The 24,686-nt window shown below is 41.1% G+C and overlaps 1 protein-coding gene across 2 annotated transcripts; it reads right to left on the bottom strand.

The window, feature by feature from the left end:
* Window positions 1-568: 568 nt before the first annotated feature.
* Window positions 569-21,889, bottom strand: map3k2 (mitogen-activated protein kinase kinase kinase 2). 2 transcript variants are annotated; one of them, XM_080878187.1, is made up of 17 exons: window positions 21,553-21,889; window positions 18,417-18,489; window positions 17,986-18,104; window positions 17,863-17,903; window positions 17,666-17,765; window positions 15,344-15,457; window positions 14,628-14,724; window positions 14,215-14,345; window positions 13,341-13,420; window positions 13,186-13,250; window positions 11,648-11,740; window positions 11,312-11,551; window positions 11,082-11,230; window positions 8,980-9,111; window positions 8,636-8,765; window positions 8,365-8,542; window positions 569-5,210 (listed from the first exon to the last, which is right to left on the bottom strand). In XM_080878187.1, exons 2-17 carry the CDS (start codon window positions 18,469-18,471, stop codon window positions 4,991-4,993), a joined length of 1,944 nt encoding a protein of 647 aa, XP_080734313.1. In that variant the 5' UTR covers window positions 18,472-18,489; window positions 21,553-21,889; the 3' UTR covers window positions 569-4,990. The 2 variants fall into 2 exon arrangements, with proteins under 2 accessions (XP_080734313.1, XP_080734312.1); XM_080878186.1 differs by having other exon boundaries at window positions 11,082-11,551.
* Between the last annotated feature and the right edge of the window lie 2,797 nt (window positions 21,890-24,686).

The following is a 24,686-nucleotide window of genomic DNA, read 5'->3' as shown; positions in this document are numbered from 1 at the left end:
AGTAATTTCCCCATGGGGATCAATAAAGTATCCATTATTATTATTATTATTATTATGTGCAGTGTGTCCTTAATTGGAAGAAACAAATCCAAACACACTGCCAAAGCAATAAAATCATACCTGGATAGAAAAAACACAGTGGAGCACTATCAGTCATGGATTGGCCTCCCAACAGCCCGGACCTCTACATTACTGAAGCAGTGTGGGATCATGTTGACAAAGAACAGAACAAAAGGCAGAAACATCCAAAGAAGAGCTTTGAATGTCCTTCAAGAAGCCTGGAGAACTATTCCTGAAGACGACTTGAAGAAATGACAAGAAAGCTGCCTATGAGAGTTCAGACTTGCTGAAGAATAAAAGCGGTCACACCAAATGTTGACTTTCAAGCTCGCTAGAATTGTACTTTCGATGCTGTATTTACATGTATGTTGCCACATTTCAGTAAGTAACTTTTCCTATTTTACGTTTTCCTAACATATAAAGGAATTAAGGATGACTCGAGAGTTTTGCGCAGTGCCAACTAACAAAAAACTCCAGCAAAGCCCCGATGTGAAATAAATATCTTTTATTGGTGTCATCGTCATAATTGTTGTAATTATGAACACCGAGCTGTTGCAATACTCCAGAAATTTTGCCAAAAAACAGCAACCATTCAACGGCACCGCTGCGTCTCTCAGGACCCAACTATGCATACAATCTCCCATTTAGAAGAAAAAAAAAAAGGAAAAATAAAAAATATATTAAAAAATTATGCGTACCACTGATATACAGATCTGATACAAACAGGCATATTGGTCACAAACCAATTAGAATTATAAACATGGCTTCTTTTACAATACACAGACCAAACATGTGGGATACAAGTTTCTTTAAAAAAAAAAAAAAAAAAAGAACAAAAAAAAAAAAAAAGTAGTACAATTTCATTTTTATACATTTGTACATGATTTTCTTTTTTTTTTTTTTTTTTTTTTTAAACGCTCTCACCCCCTACAGTCAGAATGCTCAAGGCATTTCAGGTGCAGTGTCCAATGAGCAACATCTGCAGTAAATGCACATTAACACACACACTCACACGTTTATTCATTCACTCATTCATTCAGGAGTGGCAGCAGTGGCTTTAAACGAGAACTACAGGTGTATCTTGGCGCTCCACAGGTGACAAATACTGGTACCGAAGAGTTAATCCACTGTGGTGAACGAGGCCAAGAATGAGACGTTACATTCATGTCAAGGTTAACTGAACCACCATCATAAATCTCTCGCACTCATACACAAAGTGATTTAAAAAAAATGAAAAGAAAGAAAAACAGTCTTTAAAAATGTGCAAAGAAAAAGTCGCTGAGCCGAGCTGCACGAGCGCAAGGAACCGTTAAGGGGGAGTGGGAGGGCATCAGTGAAGAACCAATAGTGCATAATGGTAGTGCGTATCTATGACGACCAGTGTTGGCGATCTCCATCAGTACCAGACGGCTTGCCGTGAGCCACCTGAAGAGCCAAAGGAACGTACCACTGAGAAGATGCATAATGTGAGTGTAAAACTGAGTTTCCACAGAGCAAGAAAGGCGTAAAAGTGTCTTCAGAGGAAGTCGGGGCAACAGAGGTCAAAGAAACTGTTCCCTGTCTTTTTTTACAAAGGTGCAGTCAGAAAAATCAGACTCTGTAGTAATACCCAAACGAGACATTAGAAGTGCATAATTATTTGTATTTTTTCTTTTTTAAACTACTCTGATAAAAATCAATCTTCTGCAGGGGTTCAGGGTCGGGCCTAAGAAGCTGATCTGAGTCTTTGAAGCTTCAGCAAGAATTATTTGTAATTATTTAGAGCTTTTCTTTAGCTACGGTGTTTAAAAGAGCCATCATACTGCATAAATGAGAAGGCCAAGTAAACAATGTGATATTAGTTAACTTCACCAATCAGATTTAAAGAAATGCGAGTGGCCACACACAGGCAGCTGTAAGCTAAACATCTCAACTGCTGTTTGTGCTGTTGGAGCATTTTTAATGTGGTTATTTAATAAATAAAACAATCTGAGCTACAGCTCGTCTGAGAAGTTTACAGTTCATTCTAATTAGCATTCTGCAACAACAAGTCACGAACGCAGCTTGCTAACATGTTGCCACCCGTAATCGTGCTACACGATACCACGTCACAGAGACTATTTAACGTCCCAATTTATGAACAGCTATTAATATTGGGTGTAATCAAAACAAGTGGAAAACCATTTAACAGTTTTTGGATTTGCATATATAACAGAAAATATGAACTTCACAATCAAATATTTGGACAACGAAGCTTCAAAGGCCTCCAAGTGCTACAAACAATGTTTGGATCATTTAATTCATTAACAAGTGCCAGAAACACACAAGTGTGACTCTCTAAGCTAAAATCTAAGTTTATTTACCATCACAGACCCAATAATCTATCCACCACAAAAAGCTTGTCCTGGTAATGGCTCATTCAGCAGCAAAGACGATGAGGAGAGGTGCTGTAGATGTGTGTAGGAGAGCCAAAGGTGGGGATCTGAGCAGGAGTTTAATTTTAGAGAGTCACCATTACTTTCCTCTGCTGGTCAAATGTTGCTGATTGCACCAGAAACACTTCCTCCCTTGCTCTGCAGAAACCGGCTCTGATGATAATATAAGTTTTGCATATCGTCTCTTTGAACCTAGAAACATTTCAATCTTAGCAGCACAACAGTAACTCCCACCAGGACTCTGATTCACGTTATTGTTTAAACATTTAGAAGCTTTCTACATGGGCTGTTTGATAATCCACCTGCTGCAAACAGCCAAAATTTAAGGCATAATTTGAGCCCTAAATAACCATTTGATTGGCTGCTGGCAGAGCTGCTCAGAAACCTCACCATTACTAACCAAAAAGTGAATTAGTAGAAGTAGAAGAAGAAGTAGAAGAAGTAGAAGTAGAAGTAGAAGAAGAAGAAGTAGTGATCAGCACAAGCTGAGGTGTCACCTGCTATCTGGCGTGTGCATAGTAAATGCTTCCAAATCAGATGAGCGTTTGTGTATAAAGTGACGAGTCCGCTTTGATGCATTTGATTCGGTGGTGACAGTGACTGCAGTACCAAGCAATAAACACGAGAATGAAGCTCTGCGAGTCTGTCTGAAAACGGTGATGAACGTACCAACTCCAGCAGCGGAGCTCCAGGAGAGGCGGCGTGTACCCTTCAGTTAAATGATGAGCAGCTAAAAACGTTTAGTTTGAAATGAAACGGACAACAGAGCAAGATCTTCAAGTTTCCCCCCACTGCTTCTCCGATCTGATGGCAGAGACTCACTGTGAACACATGAAAGCACCAAATTAGCAGCTTCTGTCTCATCCAAATACTCAGGCTGGCTTCATCTGAACATTTAAAAGGTGCAAATTTAGATGTTAGATGAGAGTTAAACTGCTCTCCATGGAAGTTCATGCTGAGGAAGAAGAGACCAGAAATGTAAAAACTTCTACGATCCATCCACAACACGAGGTTAGTCCTGAATATACTGCACGGTTTGAAACCCTTGCCATGAGATAGTTGGAAGCTTAAAACAAGCTGGAAAAGCCAGCTGCATTTTTGGGGGGCTTTAAGACAAAGCACTGCAGCACAGCACAAACATGGTTGAGTCATCATTAAACTAGTTCTTTCCCTCTCTCTGACACGGACGTGTTAACCAGAAAAGATGAACTGCTGGTGAAGCTACACGACCGCGGCTCCCTGCGAGGACCTGACCTGTCCATGGGATGGTGTAAGCTCTGTCAGCAAAACAAACCCTGTCCGGCCACCTTTCGCTTACCAACAGCTTCAGTTTCATTTATCGACTTGCTCTCCTTAAACTAGACATCCAAATCACCTTCCAGAATTAGCTATGGTGGTCTGAAGAGGATACGAGTGTGTTTTAGTTGACTTTTTAAATGTTTTAAATCAACAATTCTGCACGCTGCACCTTTCAAGTCTGGTCATGAGAGTGCTCCCTATTGCTTTCTGTGGCTGAACAGACCGAGTTTCTAAAAGCCAATGTTTACCAGCAGTAAATTCATGAATCTGCCATGCTAAGAGACATCCAATCAGATCAGAGAATCAGAGGAGGAAAGAGAGCACAGGTACCGATGTGGCGCTTCACTTCTACACCAGCATGACGACTTTTCTAAACAGAGGGTATTTGGTTTCCAGCCGGCGGTGCTGGTACAGCAGGCGAACGAACAAACCGAAATGATCAGCACAGCGAGTCCCCGTCGCAGAAAGGCAGAAACGGCTGAACTGGGATCAGCTGGTGTGAAGGCAGTTTATCCAGGAGGCAAAAATCAAAACAAACAAAAAAAAAAAAAAAACTGAGAACAAAAAGCTGAGACTCATTCTCAAACATAAAAAGGCACAGAGACGGGGACGACGAATCAGAACGTTTCATCTGCACTTTGTTCAGAAAACGGAGCGGACTTCGGCGAGGGATGAGGGCAGGTGGGTGGAAAATTCTCGGGGGAGTGTTCTCTGGATCTGGGATTCAGGTTTGTCTATAGCAGCGCGCCCGTCACTCTGGGTTTTGGCAGGAGACTACATTCTGGGGTCGGGTCAGCGAGACATTGGAGGAGGATGAGAAGGAGGCAGGGCAGGGTTTACTCCAGAGTCAGGCATCAGCTCCTGTTAGGGCAACAACACCGACGCCATCCCGCTTCAAAACGCTCAGAGCGAGAAACCGTACAAACATTTAAAAAAAACAAAACAGTTTTTTTTAGAGAGGAGGAAGTGCTCAACCTCCTCCGCGTTGGAGACGTTAAGGTGCAACTTGCGGAGAAAAATAAAATAAGAATTTGTGTCCTTTATGGCAGTCTCATACAAACAGAGACAGGAGGAGCGCCCCCACCTTCTCCCAGCCAGTCTTTACTGGTCCAACGTGGTCTCAGCGTAAAGGTGGAGGGGGCGGGATCAGATAAGGCCGTATTTGGCAGTTCGGCAGGCAGGCAGGGGTTCAAGATTCGAGGAGGGGGCGGGAGGGGTTAATGTACAAAGATGTGCCTGAGCAGCTCTTCTGCAGACGGCCGCTGCTTGGTCTCCACGAAGATCCGTTTGAGGAACTCCCGGCAGTGGTCCGACACGTGGGCGGGCAGGACGGGGTTAGTGGGCTGCGTGGCGATCTTAAAGATGGCCGCCATGGCCTCGAACTCTGCCCACGGAGGTCGCTGAGTCAGCATCTCCACAACGGTGCAGCCGACACTCCTGAAGACGACAAAACAAACATTAAGCCCATAAAAGAAAGGAAGGTCAATTTATTAGCTTTATTTGGTTTTCACTAGATCCAACATGGCCTCACAGCACAGGAAATGCTCTCAGCTACAGCTTCCACCTTTCTGTGGCACAATAACATCAAAAGGCAACCCAGTCTTTACTTTCCTACCCGTTTCATTCGACAGTTAAAGTCATGATTTTATAAAAAGCCATCCAACAACATCGTCTTTAATCTTTGAAGCCACGTGTGGCCAAAGCTTCCTGTTAGTGGCTACAATGAAGCGTCTTCAGAGGTTTGCGCTGGTTACATACGTGACCAACATGGTCTTGTTTGCAGATTCTCTAACAAACAGAACATTTCACACAGAATAGAAGGAGCTCTAGATAACCAACACTGAACTCCCTAAATTATTAAATCGTATTAAGAGGGGTAAGCATGTGTGAACTTCATCCTACTCCTTTAGGAGCATCTAAACTAATGGTATAGAGAGATATTCGTGACAACTTTTTCTCTTCACAATGCGTTCTGTTATTTTATTTAAATTTACCCATTGGACTGATTGATGGTTGATTTCAGTCTTAAAAAACAAAATAAAAGACACCACCATTGTTCATGTTTTATCATTTAAACTCAATGGAAAGACCCACTTCAGACTCATTGTGTGTTACCACCATAAAAACTACCAAAAGACCCTCAATGTCTTTTCTTTTTTGCCAGTCATATCTGTTAGACCTGTGGATGTTCAGTGTTATTTTGTAACATGAAGAAAAAAAAAAAAAAACTGAGGTGATTTGTTGAGGACATCCCCAACTTTTCTGTTAGGAAGTGCTGCTATTTTTGACAGTGTTAGCTACTATTAGCCTCTGTTAGCTGGTGTTAGTGATACTTTCAGGTCATACTTGAAGTGCATCTAACATTGCTGGACTGAGTCTTTAGCAAACAAACTCTTGTACAAAGTGAGCATGTAATCAGAATGTTTGAGTCCAGCATTACTCAGCATAACTAACAGCTGTTGCTGTTTAGCTGGCTTGTGGCCAGTTGTCCCGAGATAGGAGGGTCACATGTCTAATCTGCTGACAATATTAAAGTGTCTCCTGATCTGAGCCCCGACTGCAGATCAGGAGATGAGGCTTAAGATGAAGCGGAGGACATTTTATTAAGATGTCATCTCTCATTATCCCTTTCCTTCACATTTTCCTTTCTTTGGTGACGGCGACCAACGAGTTCTCTTCTCCTCCACCTTTGGTGCACGGTGCATGTGGCCGGTCTCACAAACCAGTATCATTCCCATGAACTTTTAAAGGTTTATTTTTAAGTTCATGAAAACCTTTTAATTTCTCTGAAGACGTAATTAAACACTGATGTACATATATGAGCAGAATATTCCTTTATATTAAATAACCTCACAAGGTTACATTTTTACAACCTTGGGTGTCCACATTGCCCGCCCAACCGGCCGCCCACGTACTTGGCGGGTAACGACAATACCTCAATCAAGAATGCATACCAGAAGCAACTCAATAGAAAGAAGAAGAAGAAGAAAAAAAAAAAAAAAAAAAAAAAATCACAGATTTTCCTTAGTTAAATGAGGCTTTTGAGGTTAAATGCACACATAAGCAGGATTGGTCTAAAGACTTAAAGGAAAAGAGTTAGTGTTACCTGACTTTTCCTGATATTTCTGACCCTTTAACCCTCTGGAGTCCAGGGTATAATTGGCCGTTTTTGACTACTTTTGATTTTACCTCTATATTTCACCTTTTTAAAAAAAACTGTTTATCTTGCCTTGTTTGGTATCATTATTTTCAGCACAACCTCAAATATCTGAAATTTGAGTTATTTTTTCATTTTGGTATACTATATTAGCACAGTTGATCTAAATCCAGACCAAAAAAAAAAAAAAAAAATTCAAAATCCGAGTAGAAAAACGTTCCATTTTTTACTGTAAAACCCACAAACAATGAAATGCAAATAGAAATTGTACATTTCTAAAAATTATGCACAAGTTTTGCAAACAACAAAGTTATATGGTACTGTTTACCTAAAAATGCAGCCAAGGCCTCAGGCATTTTTTATATAACCATTTAAATCTATTTACAGAACAATCAGGTGTGCTGCATCAAATAAGAAGGTACACAAATTATTTGTGCCAGTCCAAAAAAAATAGTTTGTGTCCAGTATAAGACAGAGGAGAACACCACAGGCCTAAACCCTGCAGGTCTGACAGCAGGAGGTGCATCAGTCCTGTTTTCCATGTGGGAACAGCGTTTACACTGGAATCTGAATTTGGTGGCTTTTTTGGAGCAACTGTGAAATTCAGCAGTATAACTGACACACAAAACAAAACAATGACTACAGTACACACTAACTACAGCCTCCAAACACGCTAAACGTCTCTAATGTCTCACATATGAAAACTCGCTCTCTCTTTCTTTCGCTTACCTGCTTTCTCTCGCCAGTGTTGCTCCTAAAACGTCCCCCTCTCCCTAAACAACCAAGTGCCACATCATTTTTTGATTGGCTGACATGGTAAACTTTAACACCAATAGGAAAGGGGTGTTTTTCTTTTTTCTTTTTTCACTCGCAAGCGGAGAGTGTTTGCTAGCGCTGTCCATAGAAAGCGCCGTTTTTACCGTTCTTCCCGTTCTTCCCGTTCTTCCCGCTCTAGACACCACGGTTTTAGTCAGAAAAATACATCGCGTGTATTTTCTAATCATAACTCTGGTTTTACGTGGCCCATCGACACAATTCAAAAACTGGTATGTAGTTTGAAGTCCTCACTTTCGACCCAAGTTGAAACTGAGACTCTGAGTCGCTGCATCTTGTAGCTGTGTTGTGATTTTGACGCGCCGGTGCGTCCGACGACCCCAGAGGGTTAATAAATAAAAGTGCGTTTTATATTTGGCCAAAACATCTTTGGTTGGTGTCCTGGTTTTTGGGACTAAAACCCCTAAACTGGAAGCAACACTAATGGATGTTTGTGTTGATGAAGGAAGCTGTTGGGATGTGGAAGTTCACTGCTGCATCACTTTCTAAAGTCAGTTTGTAAAAATTCATCTACATTGGTACCACTTAAATTACTTTTTACATCACTTTCATGCTGCATCCTCTGAATAATGTAGTAAAGACTTTTGAGGTTGGTCTTACCAGATGTCTGCCTTCCTGCCGTAACCCTCTCCGCTGATCACCTCTGGGCTCATCCAGTACGGGGTACCGGTCACCGACTTCATGCCTGTTCCTGACAGACAGATGGTCTGCAGCCGCCTGCTGGCCCCGAAGTCTCCCAGCTTCACGTTACCCACCGAGTCTCTGAGGATGTTTGCACCTGAAAGACGATTGCACAGTTTCATGCTCTACTTTTCAAAGACGACGTTTGGTCCCAAGTATTTCCCCAGCAGGAGCGAAAACATCAGCTCACCTTTGATGTCCCTGTGGACGATCATGTTGCTATGCAGATAAGAAACCCCCTCCAGGATCTGCCTGGTGTAGCGGCGCGTCACATTTTCCGTGAGCGCCCCGTACGACTTCAGCTGGTCTTTAATGGATCCCTGAGGGTCACCAGAAAGGAAGGAATCATCAGAAATATCCCTGCTGTTCCTCACATTAAAATTTAGCGTCTCTTAAGAGAAACAGCTGTCATTTCCACTCGAACAAAAGGAACTTTGTTTGCAAGTGTTGATGGATTTCCACTCGAATAGAGCATGAGATTTTTAGCTTCACACACACATAACTGGAAACAGTGAACAGTTTGTGTGCACTCACTCCAGGCATGTACTCCATAAAGATGGAGAGCGTTCGCTCCATCGTGTCTCGCAGACAGCCATAATATTGGACGATCCGCTCATGGCACAAGTTCTTCAGGAGCTGGATTTCACATTCCAGTGCGCTCACCTCCTGCAGCAGAAACAGAAGGGCACATATTCAAGCAGAACATATTTAAACCGATTTCACCTCTACATACAACAAATTAGAGGCTCTAACAGCAGATACACGAGAGGACTGGAAAGATCTTTCTCAAGTGGGAGCGAAGTGTCTCTAGTTTGAATTTACTGAGTTGTATCCTTATTTACAGCCCTGTTTTTCAAATTAACATTGTATGATTTTCCTTTTTTCCCCCTCCCTGGCTTTTTTATAAATCAACAAGGCATTTTAAAAATAAAACTAGAAAAATTTGCATTTCCTGCGAAAATGCTGTGTGGATGCCTTAACGCTGAAGATGTATGCTGAAAAAAGCTGAAAAAGGTGAGAGAGAAAAAAACAAAAACAAAAAAACATTGCCCTGAGCAGGATCGAACCTGGCCCTTCTGGTCTCAAGGCAGCTACTCATCTCACTGCGCCAAAGTAATTCTCACAAAATAAAAGAGGTGGAGAGACGGACAATTTTGCTGAAATGACCAGAAACAGCTGAGAATTGTGCTGATAAGAGGTGAAAAGGCTGAAAACTTTGCAGAAAAGAGGTGAATCAGCAGAATTTCTGCAGAAAAGAGGTGAATCAGCAGAATTTCTGCAGAAAAGAGGTGAATCAGCAGAATTTCTGCAGAAAAGAGATGAATCAGCAGAATTTCTGCTGAAAAGAGATGAATCAGCAGAATTTCTGCTGAAAAGAGTTCAATCAGCAGAATTTCTGCTGAAAAGAGTTTTTTCTGAAAAAGCTGGTATTTGTGCTGAAAAGGGGTGAAAAAGCTTAAATTTGTGTTGAAAAGAGTTAAAAAAGTTTAACTGTTGACTGAAAGAAATGTTGCCATAAGCGGGATTTGAACCCGGGCCTCCCAGTCCGGCACAAAAGTTAGGCGCACTCAAATTTTTCAACCACAGCACTTTCTTCTTCTTTTTTTCGGGGGGGGGGGGGGGGGGGGGGGGGGGGGGTAAGTCCATACAGACAATATTCATTTCTAAATTATTAACTAACAAACTTGTGCTTAAAGTGCTTTGTCAATATTGTAGAAAATGTTAAACTTAATCATCATCTCGGCCTCCTCTGACGACCTGTTTGCTGCTGAAAGGCAGCGGGGAGAGGGGTCACTTGGGCAGTGCATTTATTGCAGCATATAATGTGTTTCCTGGATACACTGTGCTTTTTCAGCATTCAAAGATTGATGGCACCGTGTCAGAGCACTGGCTATGGATTTCAGACTGATCAGGCCTTAACTTTTCATCTTTTCTTATTACCCACAGCTACATCCACTTCTCACAGGCCTAGGCTGCTCACTAGGGCTGGGTATCATCACTGATTTCCATAATCCATTCGATTCTGGTTCTCAAAGTCCTGATTCGATTCAATTTAGCCTCAGACAGTCAGAAATATTATAATTCTAATCATTTATCAGTACTGATACACATGAGACTTCATCAGAATTGTGAACATCACAGCAGATGCCTTTGAGTGAAAGTAACTGAGAATAAAACACAGAAAAACATGAAGGAGATTTTCCTGGTCTGGCTTTTTATAGCAGATAACCTTAAAAATATTCTACAATGTTCTGCATATAAAGTTTAAATTTCTTCAGTATTGAACAGAAAAAAATAGGCTTTCTTGTCCGAGGTCATTTAAGTGAAAAAAGAAAAAGACAGTTAGACTCTTTTTTTTTTTTGTTACCCGAACAGTTCGACCAAATTTTTTTTTTTTTTTTTTTTTTTTTTTAAAGTCGCACCACTGACAAATTTGGTCGCATTTGCGACCAAATTGGTCGCACTCTAGAGCCCTGATAAGCTTCATAAAACAATGACATAGCATCTAGATCTACACTTCCACCCAAAGCAATGATTCAGGGAATTATTTAAGGTCTTTTTTTTTTTCCTTTTTGCCTTGTCTTTCCATTTTCCTACCACTATATTTAATATATTCTATGCTGCTGTGTACGTACCTTGCTCGTCTCGGGACTCTCTGGATCAAACTGAACTTGTTTAACTGCCAGTTCCCGTCCAGTATCGGCATCATAACACAGGAAGACCCGCCCGAAAGCTCCCTGACCTAGAAGCTTCCCCAGCCGCCAGTTGGTTGGCGCTCGCGGGGCTGTGCACAAAGACACATCAGGTTTGCTAAAAACGCAGAAAAACAAACATCTGGAGGACGTGTCGTGTTGCGAGGACTCACAGCGGCTGGGTGGACTGACGTCCATGACGGAGAGCGTCGGAGCCACGGCTGGATTGGGGTTTGGCTCGATGTCACTCCCCCTCCGCGGCCTCCTGGCGGGGCCGGGGACCTCCTCCAGGTCAGGCGTGAAGACGCTGCTGCCACTGCTGGTGCTGGGCGACTGCTCGGTTGAGCTGAAGCTGATTGGAGAGCGGAAACCGTGAACTTGCGTCCGCCGAGCCCGAGGGAAAGTCTTCCTCCCTGTTCAGAGGATGAAGGAGAGCGATCATTTTTAAATCCCTGTTTAAAGTCAATTTGCTTTCAGCATCAGTAGGAATAAATAAATGAATTACCCACCATCACTGTAATCCTGAAGGCCAAAAGGAATGCCGTACCGGCGAGGATACGTCCCTCCTTTCCCTGACTTCTCAAACACCGGAATATCGTACTCTGCAGAGGAAGGAGGATACAAAAGATGAAATTTACAGGCCATGGCCTCAAAACAGCTTTCAAAGATGGCAACCTCGACATGAGAATGTTTTGGGCCTTTTAACTGTAATCTGTAAATCGTGAGTGCTCGCTTTCCTTGAAAAATCCCATTTTTACCATTTCTTCCTGCCCTCAACGTGACAAGCAAAGCATGGTGTAGGTTAGTGATCATAAGTCTAGTTCTACTTGGTCCAGCAATACGATTTAATACCTGATATATAGTTTAAAGTCTTAACTTTCAACACAAGTAGAAACAGAGATTCAGCAAGGCTGCGTCTTGCAGTTACATCATCTTAAAATCAGTCGTGTGATTTGGACATGCTAGTACATCAACTATAGAGGGTTAAAGGTTTGGCTCTTAGTCTGGTTTAAGTTTTAGCCTGTTAAACTCTTCACTGCCTGGTAGATCAGATTGTTGTTGTTTTTATTTTTTAAACCCTTAAACAGTCTAACACCCGTGAACTAGGGCTGGGCTATATCATACCGTTCACGGTAATACCGGTGTAATTTTGGGCAACAATAGGAAAATGAAATATCGTGATAGAATATGGGTAAAACGCACATGCGCAGTGCCTTTGTTTACATACGCACATGGCGGCGACGCAGAATGAGAAGTGCGAAAGTGGATCGTTAAATGAAACTGATGAACCAGAATTGGTTTGTAAAAATGCTGCAACTTCAGTGGTGTGGAACTGGTTTAGCTTTCGTCCGTCAGATACACAACAAAGCACTATTTTAGGTAGCGCATGCTAGCGGGCCATCGTTATTACCGTGTTGTTTGGAAAATACGGCACACTTAAAATCAATCCTTTGATTTTTCTGAAAATCGACAGTGCCCCTTATAATCCCGTGTGCCTTATATATATGAACTCTGGTTGTGTTTACTGACCTCGAAACGATTTTATGGCGTACACGGCGCTCGAAAATCTGTCAAATGTTTCAGTACAACTTTGCTAAGCTACAAAACCGCACGATGGATTGTCGGAGCATTACGGCTATCGTAGGCAGGCGCCTCACGGAGTGATACCTACTGTGCTTCAACATAATATTACCGCGTTGTGTGTATAAGCTCTTTTTAAGTTTTGTGGATATTATACATGGTTATGCTGAAGATATGTCGGCCAATTTCCACTGGAAATGCCTTTTGGTTAAACTGTCAGCAAGGAATTTGCAATTGTACTGTTACATTTGTTATATAACTTTAATGCACATAAAAAACAGCTAGCTGCTTGTTTAAGTGAAAATACATTGATGGGGTTTTATAAAGTTGTGGAGTTGTAAAGTATTTTGTCTAGTGTCAATTATATCGTCAGTTATATCGTTATCGCAAATTTTCAAATGTATATCGTGATAAATATTTTTGGTCATATTGCCCTGCTCTACCGTGAACTAAGATGTGCTCTCACCTGGAAAGTCCTGGTGGTTGTCTGGGTAGCTCTGAGCCCTGGGCATCCTGGACTTTGGGTAATCACTGCACAACACAAAGACAACAGCAACAAATCAGAGGGATTTCTTCCACGGCAGTTTTTTGTGGTTTCCTGTTTTATTCTGTGACGCACACCTGTCCAGTGGGCTGTCTAGGGAGGGACAACTTCCAGAAGCCGAGTTCTCCGGACTGCTCATGGACAATGGATCCAACATCTGAAGTAAAACAAGAGAAATGAGAGAGAGACAAACTCACATCCTCTCAAAACCAATCAAATTGTATCTCATTAGCCAACAGGTGAATTTAATTTGACATAAAATGATGCTAAGAGCAACTTCAGAAAACTCAATAATAAATACATTACATTTAAGCTTTTTACAACCTCCAAAACAGAAAAATAAATCCTTCCCTCATCTCTCCAGACCTGCAGTAGTCACAAGTTATGCCACTTACACTGAATCACGTGACACTTTAACGAAGGCTGTTTGTGACGTAACACAAACTGCCCATGCCTGCGAAGGAGCCTGCTGACCTCCACTATTCACGTCTGTACGACCTCACCTACAAGTGTGCAAAACACGTCTATGTACCCAGACACTCAATGTGCTATGAAAAGAACCCAGATACGCATCCACCATCTTCCCTGCTGTGTGCGCCCAGGTCCGTTTGGGAGTATATCAGGGACTTAACCCGTCCTCCACAGTGGCAGGTACACCACAGAACTCAGTAGTCACAGCAGGGAGAAGAGGAAGAAAAGATCAACTTTAATAAAATACTAAAAGGCCAGAAGGTTTTGCTTTAATGGCTACTGTAAAGTCCAGCATGGCAACTTTAAAAAGAACTCTTTAAATATCGGCTTTATGATAAAGAAGCTGGTGAAAATTAATTTTACATTTAAAATGTCCTAGAGTTTACACTTAAATACTAGATTTGCGCTCCGCTTTGTTACATCAGAGCAGCTCCTTTTCAAGTAGCAAACACTAAAGTGGACTCTCCTGAGCATCAGCACCTGGTCCATGCTCTCAGGGATGAACTCCCCCTCGCTGTTGATGCTGGTGAAGGAGCCGTTCCTCGCCACCTGCTGCAGAGCGTCGGGAATGTATCCTGGAGGAGGAGAGCTGCGGTCCGTTGAGTGGGAACCTGACAGGACGGCGGTTATAGAGAGTGAGAAAATTGTCCTGTGTGCGCCACAGTCACAGCTAAACCATGTGATGCTTATTTTCGCACAAAAGAGTCCGAGTTTCATGCATTCATGTATTTTTCTTAACACTGGAACCACTGAGACAGTCAATTTAAAATTTCCACACACACACACACACACACACACACGCTCCTGACCCTTACCCACTACCAGGCTGTGGTGGGCACTAGTGCCCGTCCCTGCAAGCTTTGAGTCTGCATCACTGTTTAGCAAACATTTACCTATCAACGCCAGCATGCTCTTCTTGTCTGTGACCCGGAACCCCGTGTTGTCCAGTTCCTCGTGGGACGGCAGAAGGTCCATGTTGGATGACGAGTTCTGCAGACACAAAACAAACTAAACATTAAAAAGAAACTCTGGACAAGTTTAACATCTCCTTTGTTTTCCAGCTAACCCTTCTATGTTAACACTGCTATAACATAAAGATTGCACATGTCTCACTCTGTATATTTTATTTTATATATTTTATTTATTGTTTACTCTATTTAATTTGTAAAATATGTGTACACACACACACACACACACACACACACACACACAAATATTTAGTATACACATCCAGAAATGCATATACTATTATATATTGTACATATATTTATTAGTTTCAGATGTAGCCATTCTTGTATTTTGCTTGTTTACATTATTGTATTTTGTACAACTCTGTTGCTTGTGAAGCTCGCACACAAGAATTTCACTCACATGTGCTGTACCAATGTACCTGCACATGTGATGTGACAATAAAAGTGATTTGATTTGATGATTAAAAATACCAACGCTGGTATAAAAAACACCCCAATCAGCCTTTTACAGCTGAGAGGTAAAAACTGTCGAGGGGTTACAGCACAGAAAAAGCAGCAGGTGTGTCGGCCGCCACACAACGTACATACTGTGCACAAGTATCAGAAACTACCATTAAAGTCATTGCAGTATGGCCCACCTCAGAGGAGACCTGCAGCACAAGGAGAATCTTCAGACTCTTCATGTGAACACTGCGATCCAGCAGCTCTACAGCTTTGTCCAGGTCGTCCTGAGTGGTCAATGGAATCACCAACTGCAAGGGGGGGGGGGGGGGAGAAAAAAAAAAGAGAAAAAAAATTTGAAATACAGTGACTTGAATAACCTTTTAAAAATTGGGTGATTCTTTTTGATCATTTGTGGAAGTGCACACAACAACAAAAACATAATCCACACACAGGTGCTTCATTGATCCAATCAGCTGTTCACAGCACTTCCTACACTCCAGTGTCTGTCATGCTGTACATTCACGGGGTTTCATGGATTCCACTAGATGCAACAGGAAGTGACATCATTTTCTCAGGAACACAGCTCCACTGGTGCTATTAGAAAGTGATGTTTCACTTTGTGCCTTTCTGTATAAGTTCCTGAGACACGTAAAACTGTGACTGCACCATTTCAAACACTTCATGATTTTCAATTCAATTGTGGTTCATCATTTATCTATTATGTATAGGAAGAAAAAGCTAAAGCATGCAAACCTGTAGAGCTAAGCCCTGGTGGGCCTGTTCTACGGTAGATAAAACAGAGTTACAGGTTGCTGTCATGCACAGCTCTGCAGCTAACACTGCGTACACAGTGTCATGTTAGTTTGCAGAGTGTGTCCAACCTTGTGGAGCAGCTGCAGCAGGTTAACATCCACACGCCTGTGCAGGATGTGGTCACACGCTCACACCTTCACTTCTGGTTTTTTTTTTCCTAATGCAGCTTTCGTACAATCGTTCATTTTCTACATCAAAGGCTGGCAGGATGGCACTGGTAGCACAACTGTGGTCTGCTTTCTTGAAACAGGCCGCAGACCACGATCCCACTCGCCCCTGCCAACAGTCATCTTAGAGCCAACAGGTAGCTGGTGGTGTACATTACTAAAATATTCATTTAACCTACTAGTACTTCTGTTGCAGACTAGCGAGGCAGCAACTAAACATCTAGCTGATGAATCACAATGATGCAGATCCACCACCAGACCCAGAGGTGGATTTTTGCGTCAAAATGACCAAAGAAAACAGCAGAAAAAAGTTGTGTCAGTCTGCAAAGAGTGAGACACACTGCCGCTGAAACACACTGGGTGTTCTTAAAAACTGCACAGAGGGAAGAACAACATCAGAGGGGCACCGAGGGCAGTTGAAAGGACAGGTTTAGGATGACAGGAGGGGGATCATAGCACAGCTAGATTCTCCACATGAAAGGGATCTAGTCTGTGTGGTTTGTGAAACTGACCGAATCTGATGTGACGTGCTTTACATCGAAACAGGAGACGCTGCAGAGATTTTGTCTCTTGGCTCAGAACACCTCAGCCCCCCCACCCATGCATCCATGACTGTGTGTGAATGTTAGATAGGAAGCACTTCAGCATAGGGCTGCTCAATTAATCGAATTTTAATCACGATTACGATCTGGGCTTTCAGCGATCATTAAAAATGACTGAGCCCATTATTAGCCCCTCCCTCGTGCTTTACTCTCGCGCTGCTCCGTGTGGCAAATCGAGCGCACCTCGCTGCATTTCGAACGCATGTCACAACAATTGAGAGCAGCGGTCTCCAACCTTTTTTGCGCCACGGACCGGTTTATGCCCGACAATATCTTCAACTCTCGCGGCCCGGTACCAAACGACTCACGGACCGGTACCGGTCCGAGGCCTGGGGGTTGGGGACCATTGATTAAGAGGACCCGAGGGAAGCTCGGAAAGCTAAGCAGAAGTTATTTGGAGAGGAGAGTGACTGCCGTTGGTTGAAAAGTGAGGTAAAAAAAACTTCAGTGGTGTGGAAACATTATGGGTTCGCGGAGTCAGACGTGGATCAAGTAGACATAGTGCGTAAACTTTGCTACAGTGTCGTAGCTGCACCACAGAGCAACACTGCAACGTTCACTAAACATAGATGTTTACATTTTTCATTTATTTTTTATATTGCAAACATTTGCACTGTTATCAGTATTTGCACACTATTTTATATTATTTTTTGACAATTTTTAAAGTCATTATTCAATACATTGTTATTGTTAAATAAATATCGTCAAATAATCAAGATCTCAATTTCAGTGAAAATAATCGTGATTAGCATTTTTGCCATAATCGAGCAGCCCTACTTCAGCATAGAAAAAAGTCCCTGTATGAGTGTGTGTGAATGGATGACTGAGGCATGTTGTAAAGTGCTTTCTACTCAGGTAGAGTAGAAAGGTGCTATATAAGAACCAGTCCATTTACTACAGGAAGCAGAGGAAAATTACATTTCAAGTTTCGTACCTCGTTGTTTGTGTAGTGGAGGCCCATCGTCTGACCAAAAGCCACTTTAGCTTTGGACCTCAGATCCTCCAGCTTGATAGGTCGAGGGAACTGCAGAATCCTGCAAAGAAGAAGACAGGTGAGAGGTCAGAGACGGGCACTGCTGCTGGTCTGCACTGACAGCACCGGAGGGAGAAACACAGCAGTGGAAACCTCACCTCTTCTCCCCTTTGAACTCAAACTTCACTCTCACATCGTTCTGTTGGAGACAGAGCACAGAGTTAAAGACAGCCAGAGCAAAGATGAGCCAGACTGAGCCTTCGTGCTTTCACTTGGGTTACCTGGTTCTTGGGCGACGAGGCTTTGGGTTTGCACAGGTCTGACAGGAACGCGGCAGGACGGCTGGAGCGGTGCAGTTCGGCCAAGTCCTGCATGATGGAGTTCAGCGCCTCCTGCTCATCTGTGAGACAGCATGACTTCTGCTTATTCAACAGGTTTTATCATTGAAAAACTCAACTTGCTAAAGACTCCTCTAACAACCTGTCTTGCGGTATGAACATATGAACACAAAAAATGAAGTTGCCTTGCTGCATTTATCTCTTCAGATAAGCCGCTTCCACTTAGCCGCACAACACAAGGGACTTATTGTCAGGCAAAGATGTCAAAGAGCCATTGTTCGGGGAGGAAAAAAAATTCCTCAAATTATAGGTCTGTCAAAAGATGAAGCTGACTCGCTGCCAAGCAGTAACACCATCTCACAGCATGTACGTACCCATCTTAATGGCACGGCGATTGACCCAGGAGGCCAGGAAAGAGGATTCTCCCATCAAAGGGATTCCTTTCTCCTGAAACACAAAAACATCATCATAAATCCTTACATGCAATTAAAAGGGATCATTAAACATAATGTGCGAATAAAAACAATCTGTTAAACTGAAATTGTCTCATATATACACATTTACATTTAATTTGTGATGTATACTGTACATTTTTCTTCTATTGTTTTTGTGCAGTATTATTGTTATAACATTGTGCTGCATCTATTCATTTTTGTTCTGGCCATTCTGCTGTTGTAATAATGCAAATTTGTAGTAACTCGTCTTTATTTATTTTTTTTATGTCAAAACGAGCATCTGGAGGCTTTATACATATTTTAAGAGTGTTATGTCTACATGATAGTTCTATTGTTGTATTTCCCGAAGCACCAATCCAGCATTTGGATCAGATATAAGTTATCTATGCTGTTCTATGTCTACTATGTTACGTATTAGCAGCAGTTGCTCCAACATAGCCTGGAGGACACCAGCAGCAATGAGGGTCAGGGGTTTGGGCCTGAGCACTGCTACACCAGCAGCTTTTCTCTGTACGTTTGCAGACATTTTTGACTTAACTGTGAGCTTCCCCGTCAGCTTCTCACTCTCGGTATGTGTAAGGTGTAAAACTTGTTAGGAAGCATTTATTGCATTTTTATGGTAACATAATGTGGCGTCATCAATATTTCTTCACTTCACACCCCACACGACGTGCATGTGTGAGTCAGGAGCACTCACAGAGAGCTGAAAGGAGAATAGTGCCAATAAACTAGGTGAGGAATTCAGACACATTAGATTCATTTTACTTGTGCTGGACAATAAGTTTATATTCTTGGATGTATTCATCACGTTTCTTAAAATAAGTAAAATAATGTTTGAGTCAAGCATGATGTTTTGATCATCATCCAAAAAAAAAAAAAAAAAAAAAAAAGAAGATTCACAGTATCTTCCTTCCAGTGAGGAGCACATACGATTAAATTAACACTGAAACCCAAACCCGGTACTTGGTATCACTATACAGTGCTGTGCAAAAGTCTTGAGTCACCCCTTGTTTCTTTACATTTTGCTTCCAAGAAGCCACACTGTCATTTTTAAAAGTGGCCTTGAGTAAAGAACCGATTTGTTAATAGGAGCCTGTCACAAATCATTTGTTTTTGTATTTCAGCCGGTGGTGTCGGAGATTAAAATCAATGAATAATGAACTCAGAAAAGTACCATGTAATCCACCATGCAATACCATCTGGAAGACATCTAATTACCAACGCCTTATTTTTTTCAGCATGACAATAATCCCAAACACACTGCCAATGCAATTAAAAACAATTATTCTTTTTGTGCTGATTACTCTGCACACTACAGACTTAAACCATAAGAATATCGAGCTCAACTGTGAGGTTGCTGAAGTAAAACTCCCACAAGTATTCTGAATATCAGCCATAATGTAAACACCTTAAGCAGGCTTACTAAATACTATTTACATATAACCCTGGTTTAACAAAAACCCGTTTTACTTATGACACTGCTTACAAGAACTACTCTACCCACAATCCTGAACCGAAACAGCAATGCCTCCAATCGGTGGAGGTCGCTGTTACTGTTGAAATTCTGTAAATGTAGGAACATCAGCACAAAACAAGAGAGCAATGATTGCAGCGAGGCAACACTACAACAATGCAAAGGATTACATTGAAGGAGGCTGGAAGTCATTCACTGTGAAATCTAGGATTTGCAGTGCATTATGGGGATGAGCAGTTCCTGTACACAGCCTCGTACCTTTGCCTTCTTCTTCTTTTTTTTTTTTATCCAAATCAAATCTTTTTAATAGCCATGATTCACCTCGTAGCTGGTTGGTTTGGTCTGAGGATTAAAACTCTTTATATAAGGATTTTTTGAAACATCAATGGAGAGAATGAACAAGGAACTCACTTCTGGAATGGGAGCCCTTAAATTGCTGCGTTCCCTAGCAAAGATAAATAGTATATTTGTGATTTGATAACATAAAAAACAGAAAACAGCTGCAACAAAATCTTTAATACAAGTGTAGTGGAGTAAATGCTGACCCTACTTTAAGAGCCCTTTTCTTCACATTTAAACTACCCCCACTGATGGATATTTTATTGCCATTTTAATGTGACAATGTTTGTTAATGTGGGTCTATTCAGATGAGTCAGTTTCCAGACCATACCTTTCTACTGATCACTGATTATGTTTAACTGGGCTCCGGATGCCCACACTATAGGAGGTCAAGCATTCAGCTTTTTAATTTGTCACTAAGCTGTATATTATACTATTGCATTGTCATGTATAGTGAAATATGCAATGACTGTAGCTATGAGTGTCCAATAAAGGGGCTTTAAAGGTTGCAGCACAAGCTTTTGTGTGGAATCAAAGTAGTTTATTGCTCAGCTATCAATTAATACTATTGAACATAACCTCCAGAATGTAATCTGTACAAACATAATTAGCCTTCATGTTATTGTTGTTGCAAAAGAGTGGAAATTTAAGTCAAGATGGCCTCTGCTGACGAGGAGTTGATTGGAAATTGTTGATGATAGTCTGTGATCATCACTGATTGATGAGAGAGCTGCAGCATTGGTGCTAGCCTTAGCTTAGCGTTTATTCTTCTCTCTTTTATCCTTACATACATCATCCTCCTCATGAACATCATCTTCTGTACCGACTCTTGCTCAGTGCTCACAACAAAGTTGATATCAACAGCAAAATTATGGCCTCCTTTGGTAGATAATTAGCTCGCTTTAGATTCTCCTGCTAGCGTTAGCCGAGTAGCAACATAGCAACTGTTGCTAGCACATTTTTAGCAATTACAGCCGTTTTTATGAATAATTATAAGACACTATTGACACTTACGCCCAAAATACTATTTGTTATCTAAACAGAGAGCCGATATGTGAAGCTAAGCTAGACGTGTGCAACTAGCTGTCAGGCCAGGGAAGTTGTCAAGCTGAGCTAATGCTAACAGCCAGCCGCACAGCTAAACAGCGTTCACCTGCGCTGCATGACTATAAGAAAAACAAACAGCCCTTAAAGGAATAAATAAACCCTTCAAATGGATCAAATACTTCTTTAGTACCGTACCTGGGCGCTAATTAGATGTGTAGTCACTTCCTCATCCACAGGGCCGGTGACAGGAGCCCCGGGCCCCGCGGAGAGCCGCTGGAGGAAGCAGAAGTTTGGCAGTCCGCTCCCAACTTCACTCGAGTGCTGCCGGACCACGACGACGACGAGGCCTGACGGCTGTCAAAGGGACCAGCTGAAGCTTTTCGACCACAAGACGACAAAACGGCGGCTCATCCAACTAAGTAGCTCCTTGTCTGTGCAGTGGTTAAAAGGCTAACTTCATCAGAGGCGCTCTTTTAGCTGTACTTTACACCCTGGTTAACGGTAGCTCCGCTCGCTGCTGACCCCACGACGCCATCAAGCTATCACGTATTAAAAATAATTTAACCGGAAGTAGACACAGAAAATAAAAGAAGATACATTCAAGTAACTATTATGTGTTTTATTTTGATAACCAGTGCCAGGATATTATATTTCATTTACGGAAACTTGAAAGGTGTTGACCCCAACCTTGTCGGAAGAGTCCAATAAAAACACGACCTGTCACATCAGAGAAACTTATGAGTTTCCTGTCAAAGAATAAATACATTTGATTGGTGTTTAATCACTTTATTGTAGTTTTTTTAATAGTTTTATAGATTTTTATTATAATTTAATATAATTGTTCTACATATTTAGAGATTTAAGAGTGTCTTTTGATTAAATTAATTATTATTAATTATGCAAGCACAAAATTATAGCTACACTCTCTCAGGGGGTGCATAAAATTAAAATATGCATATATATGTATATACATACACACAGTCATGCCTACAAATGCATAAAAAATATATCAACATATGTAGTTTTGAGGGAAGTAAATAATGAGACTCGACATAAAAATTTTGCACATTAGAATTGAACTTGAATGAATTGAGTTATTTACAGCTGGTATATATCTATATACACTTTGTAAGGTAATGGTGGTATTTACTGCTATTATTACAATTAACACCTGAGGCTGACGTGTTGATGAAACTGGACTAAACTGAAAAAGAGTCAATTTAAAGTGATTTCCTTAATATTTTAATTCTGTTTAAGTTAGTTTTGCGAATGCATAATATGATTTGTATTATTTTTTGTTTCTTTCCTATATAGCCCCATGTTGTTTAATTTTTTGAAATACAATTTAACAAAATGTTTAATGTATTATAAAAGTATTTTGTTATATATCCACATCACCAGCATTTAAAAGGCCAATAACTTGATGTCACTATTGGACTGATCAATATGTATTATATTGATCTGTATTTTTAATTAAAAATGTGTATTTTTAATTTTAATTAAAGGCCAAACTCTTTAATCAACTTGTCTGGGCGCTTAAAAATAATGTGACATATATGGGGACAGTTTAGACCAAGCACAAATGGAAATTCTGATATCACTCAGGTGAGACAAAACTGATTTTAAAAACTCAAGCTCCAAATAAGCCAATGTTTATCTAGTTTATATTCTTATTAGCCAGACAAAATTAATTTGTTAATTTAAAAATAAAGTCACTATGTCACAATTTAGAATGAAATGAATCAGTGGTTACTGTTGGGTCGACATTATTATATATTTAACAGCTTTAAAATGATCCTGAAATAACACACAGCGAGTCATTGTGTGTGTGTGTGTGTGTGTGTGTGTGTGTGTGTGTGTGTGTGTGTGTGTGTGTGTGTGTGTGTGTGTGTGTGTGTGTGTGTGTGTGTGTGTGTGTGTCACATCCTGACATTACCAAAATGTAAAAAACAAAAACAGCCCTATGTTTTCTGCAATGTGCCTACAACTAGTATGATATGGAAAAGACCCTTTACAATACATTTCTCCATCTAACAGTTTCTAAATTATATTTTAGTGTCAGTTTTGTTCATGTTGTCTAAGTTTATTATTGCATTTAGACCCAGTGTTATCTAGATTGTGGTTTATGGTTTTGGTCTTTGGATTGTTACACCCAAAGTCAAATACAGAGACTGCAAGCATTCATTCAATAAAAATATAAACATTGTTCTTTAAAAAACATAAAACATCTGTATGCTGTGCTGCGTATTCACCATGTTATTAGCCAGTTTAAAAAAAAAAAGGTTTTCTGTGCTATAACAGTACACTGGAAAGGGGTCCATAAAATACACTACCAATAAAGGAATGTTCCATTTAAATGTTTTATAAATATTTTTCCATACTTTTTAAATAAATATTGGGTTTAATTGTTTACTGTGCCCATAAACTTGCATTTACTATCCAGCAAAGATTTATATCACACCCTAATGGTCAAACATTAGATTATGCATATATTATATCGTAAAATGGTCTGCCTTGGTGACCAGTCGGGGCAGATGGCCGACCCTCCCTCATTCTGCGTGTGTTGGAAGTTCATTTCCTATTAAAAGGGAGTTCTTCTTCCTCACTGTCACCGAGTGCTTGCTCATAGGGGGCTGTCTGATATTGGGGGTTTCACTCAGTGTTGTAACAATTTGTAGATTTAGAATAATCAAAAGATTTTTGAAACAACACTTTTGGCTGTGCCCAAGCGTGTGCCACAGCCGATAGATGTGCAAAAGTTGTTGCCATGGCACAGAGTTCACACCAGATGTCTTTACTGACACAACCCTCCCATTTTTCCAGGCTTGGGACCAGCACATATCCTGAGTACACTGACTGGAGACTGAGTTTGTGTTTCCACCCTCTCAAATTTTTTAACCACTACACCACGGAGCCACTTGTTGTAAAAATAACCTGTTATGGGGAAATTCACATTTATGAAGTTACATACATTTATATAGTTCTTCGTGTGATATGTTATAATACAGCTGTCCAATATGTGGACCTTTGCTGTTTTTATCTTGGTCAGCCTTCTTGGACAGACAAACCGTAGCCTGGCCTCATAACAACAGGCCACAGTTTCAGGGTCACAAATCTGCGCTACATGTGGCTTTTTTTTTTTTTTTTTACCCATCTCCAATGGCTTCCTCTTCCTTTAAAAACACTATATAAATGTGATCAGTGGATATTTATTTTTGGAACTTTATTCAGCACTAGTGTAAGGAACCCTTCATATTCTATGACTGTAAAAATGTGCAGCCTGTTTGCTGAATTCTCAAGCCTTGGGTCTTCTCAGCTAACAATTCTAA

The sequence above is a fragment of the Rhamphochromis sp. 'chilingali' genome (genome assembly GCF_963969265.1).
Source record: "Rhamphochromis sp. 'chilingali' genome assembly, chromosome: 3".
In the NCBI taxonomy this organism is placed as follows: Eukaryota; Metazoa; Chordata; class Actinopteri; order Cichliformes; family Cichlidae; genus Rhamphochromis; species Rhamphochromis sp. 'chilingali'.
The sequence above is the reverse complement of the archived record's forward strand: the minus strand, read 5'-3'. Positions and strand labels throughout refer to the sequence as shown.

What these genes read in the sequence shown, in the direction of transcription:
- map3k2 (XM_080878186.1), bottom strand. Translation starts at nt 18,471, where the DNA reads ATGGGAGAATCCTCTTTCCTGGCCTCCTGGGTCAATCGCCGTGCCATT. An exon ending in GAGCATGCTGGCGTTGATAG is followed by an intron (nt 14,346 to 14,627) that starts GTAAATGTTTGC and finishes CCGTCCTGTCAG; the next exon opens with GTTCCCACTCAACGGACCGC. An exon ending in CGTCCACAGGGACATCAAAG is followed by an intron (nt 8,543 to 8,635) that starts GTGAGCTGATGT and finishes ATCGTCTTTCAG; the next exon opens with GTGCAAACATCCTCAGAGAC.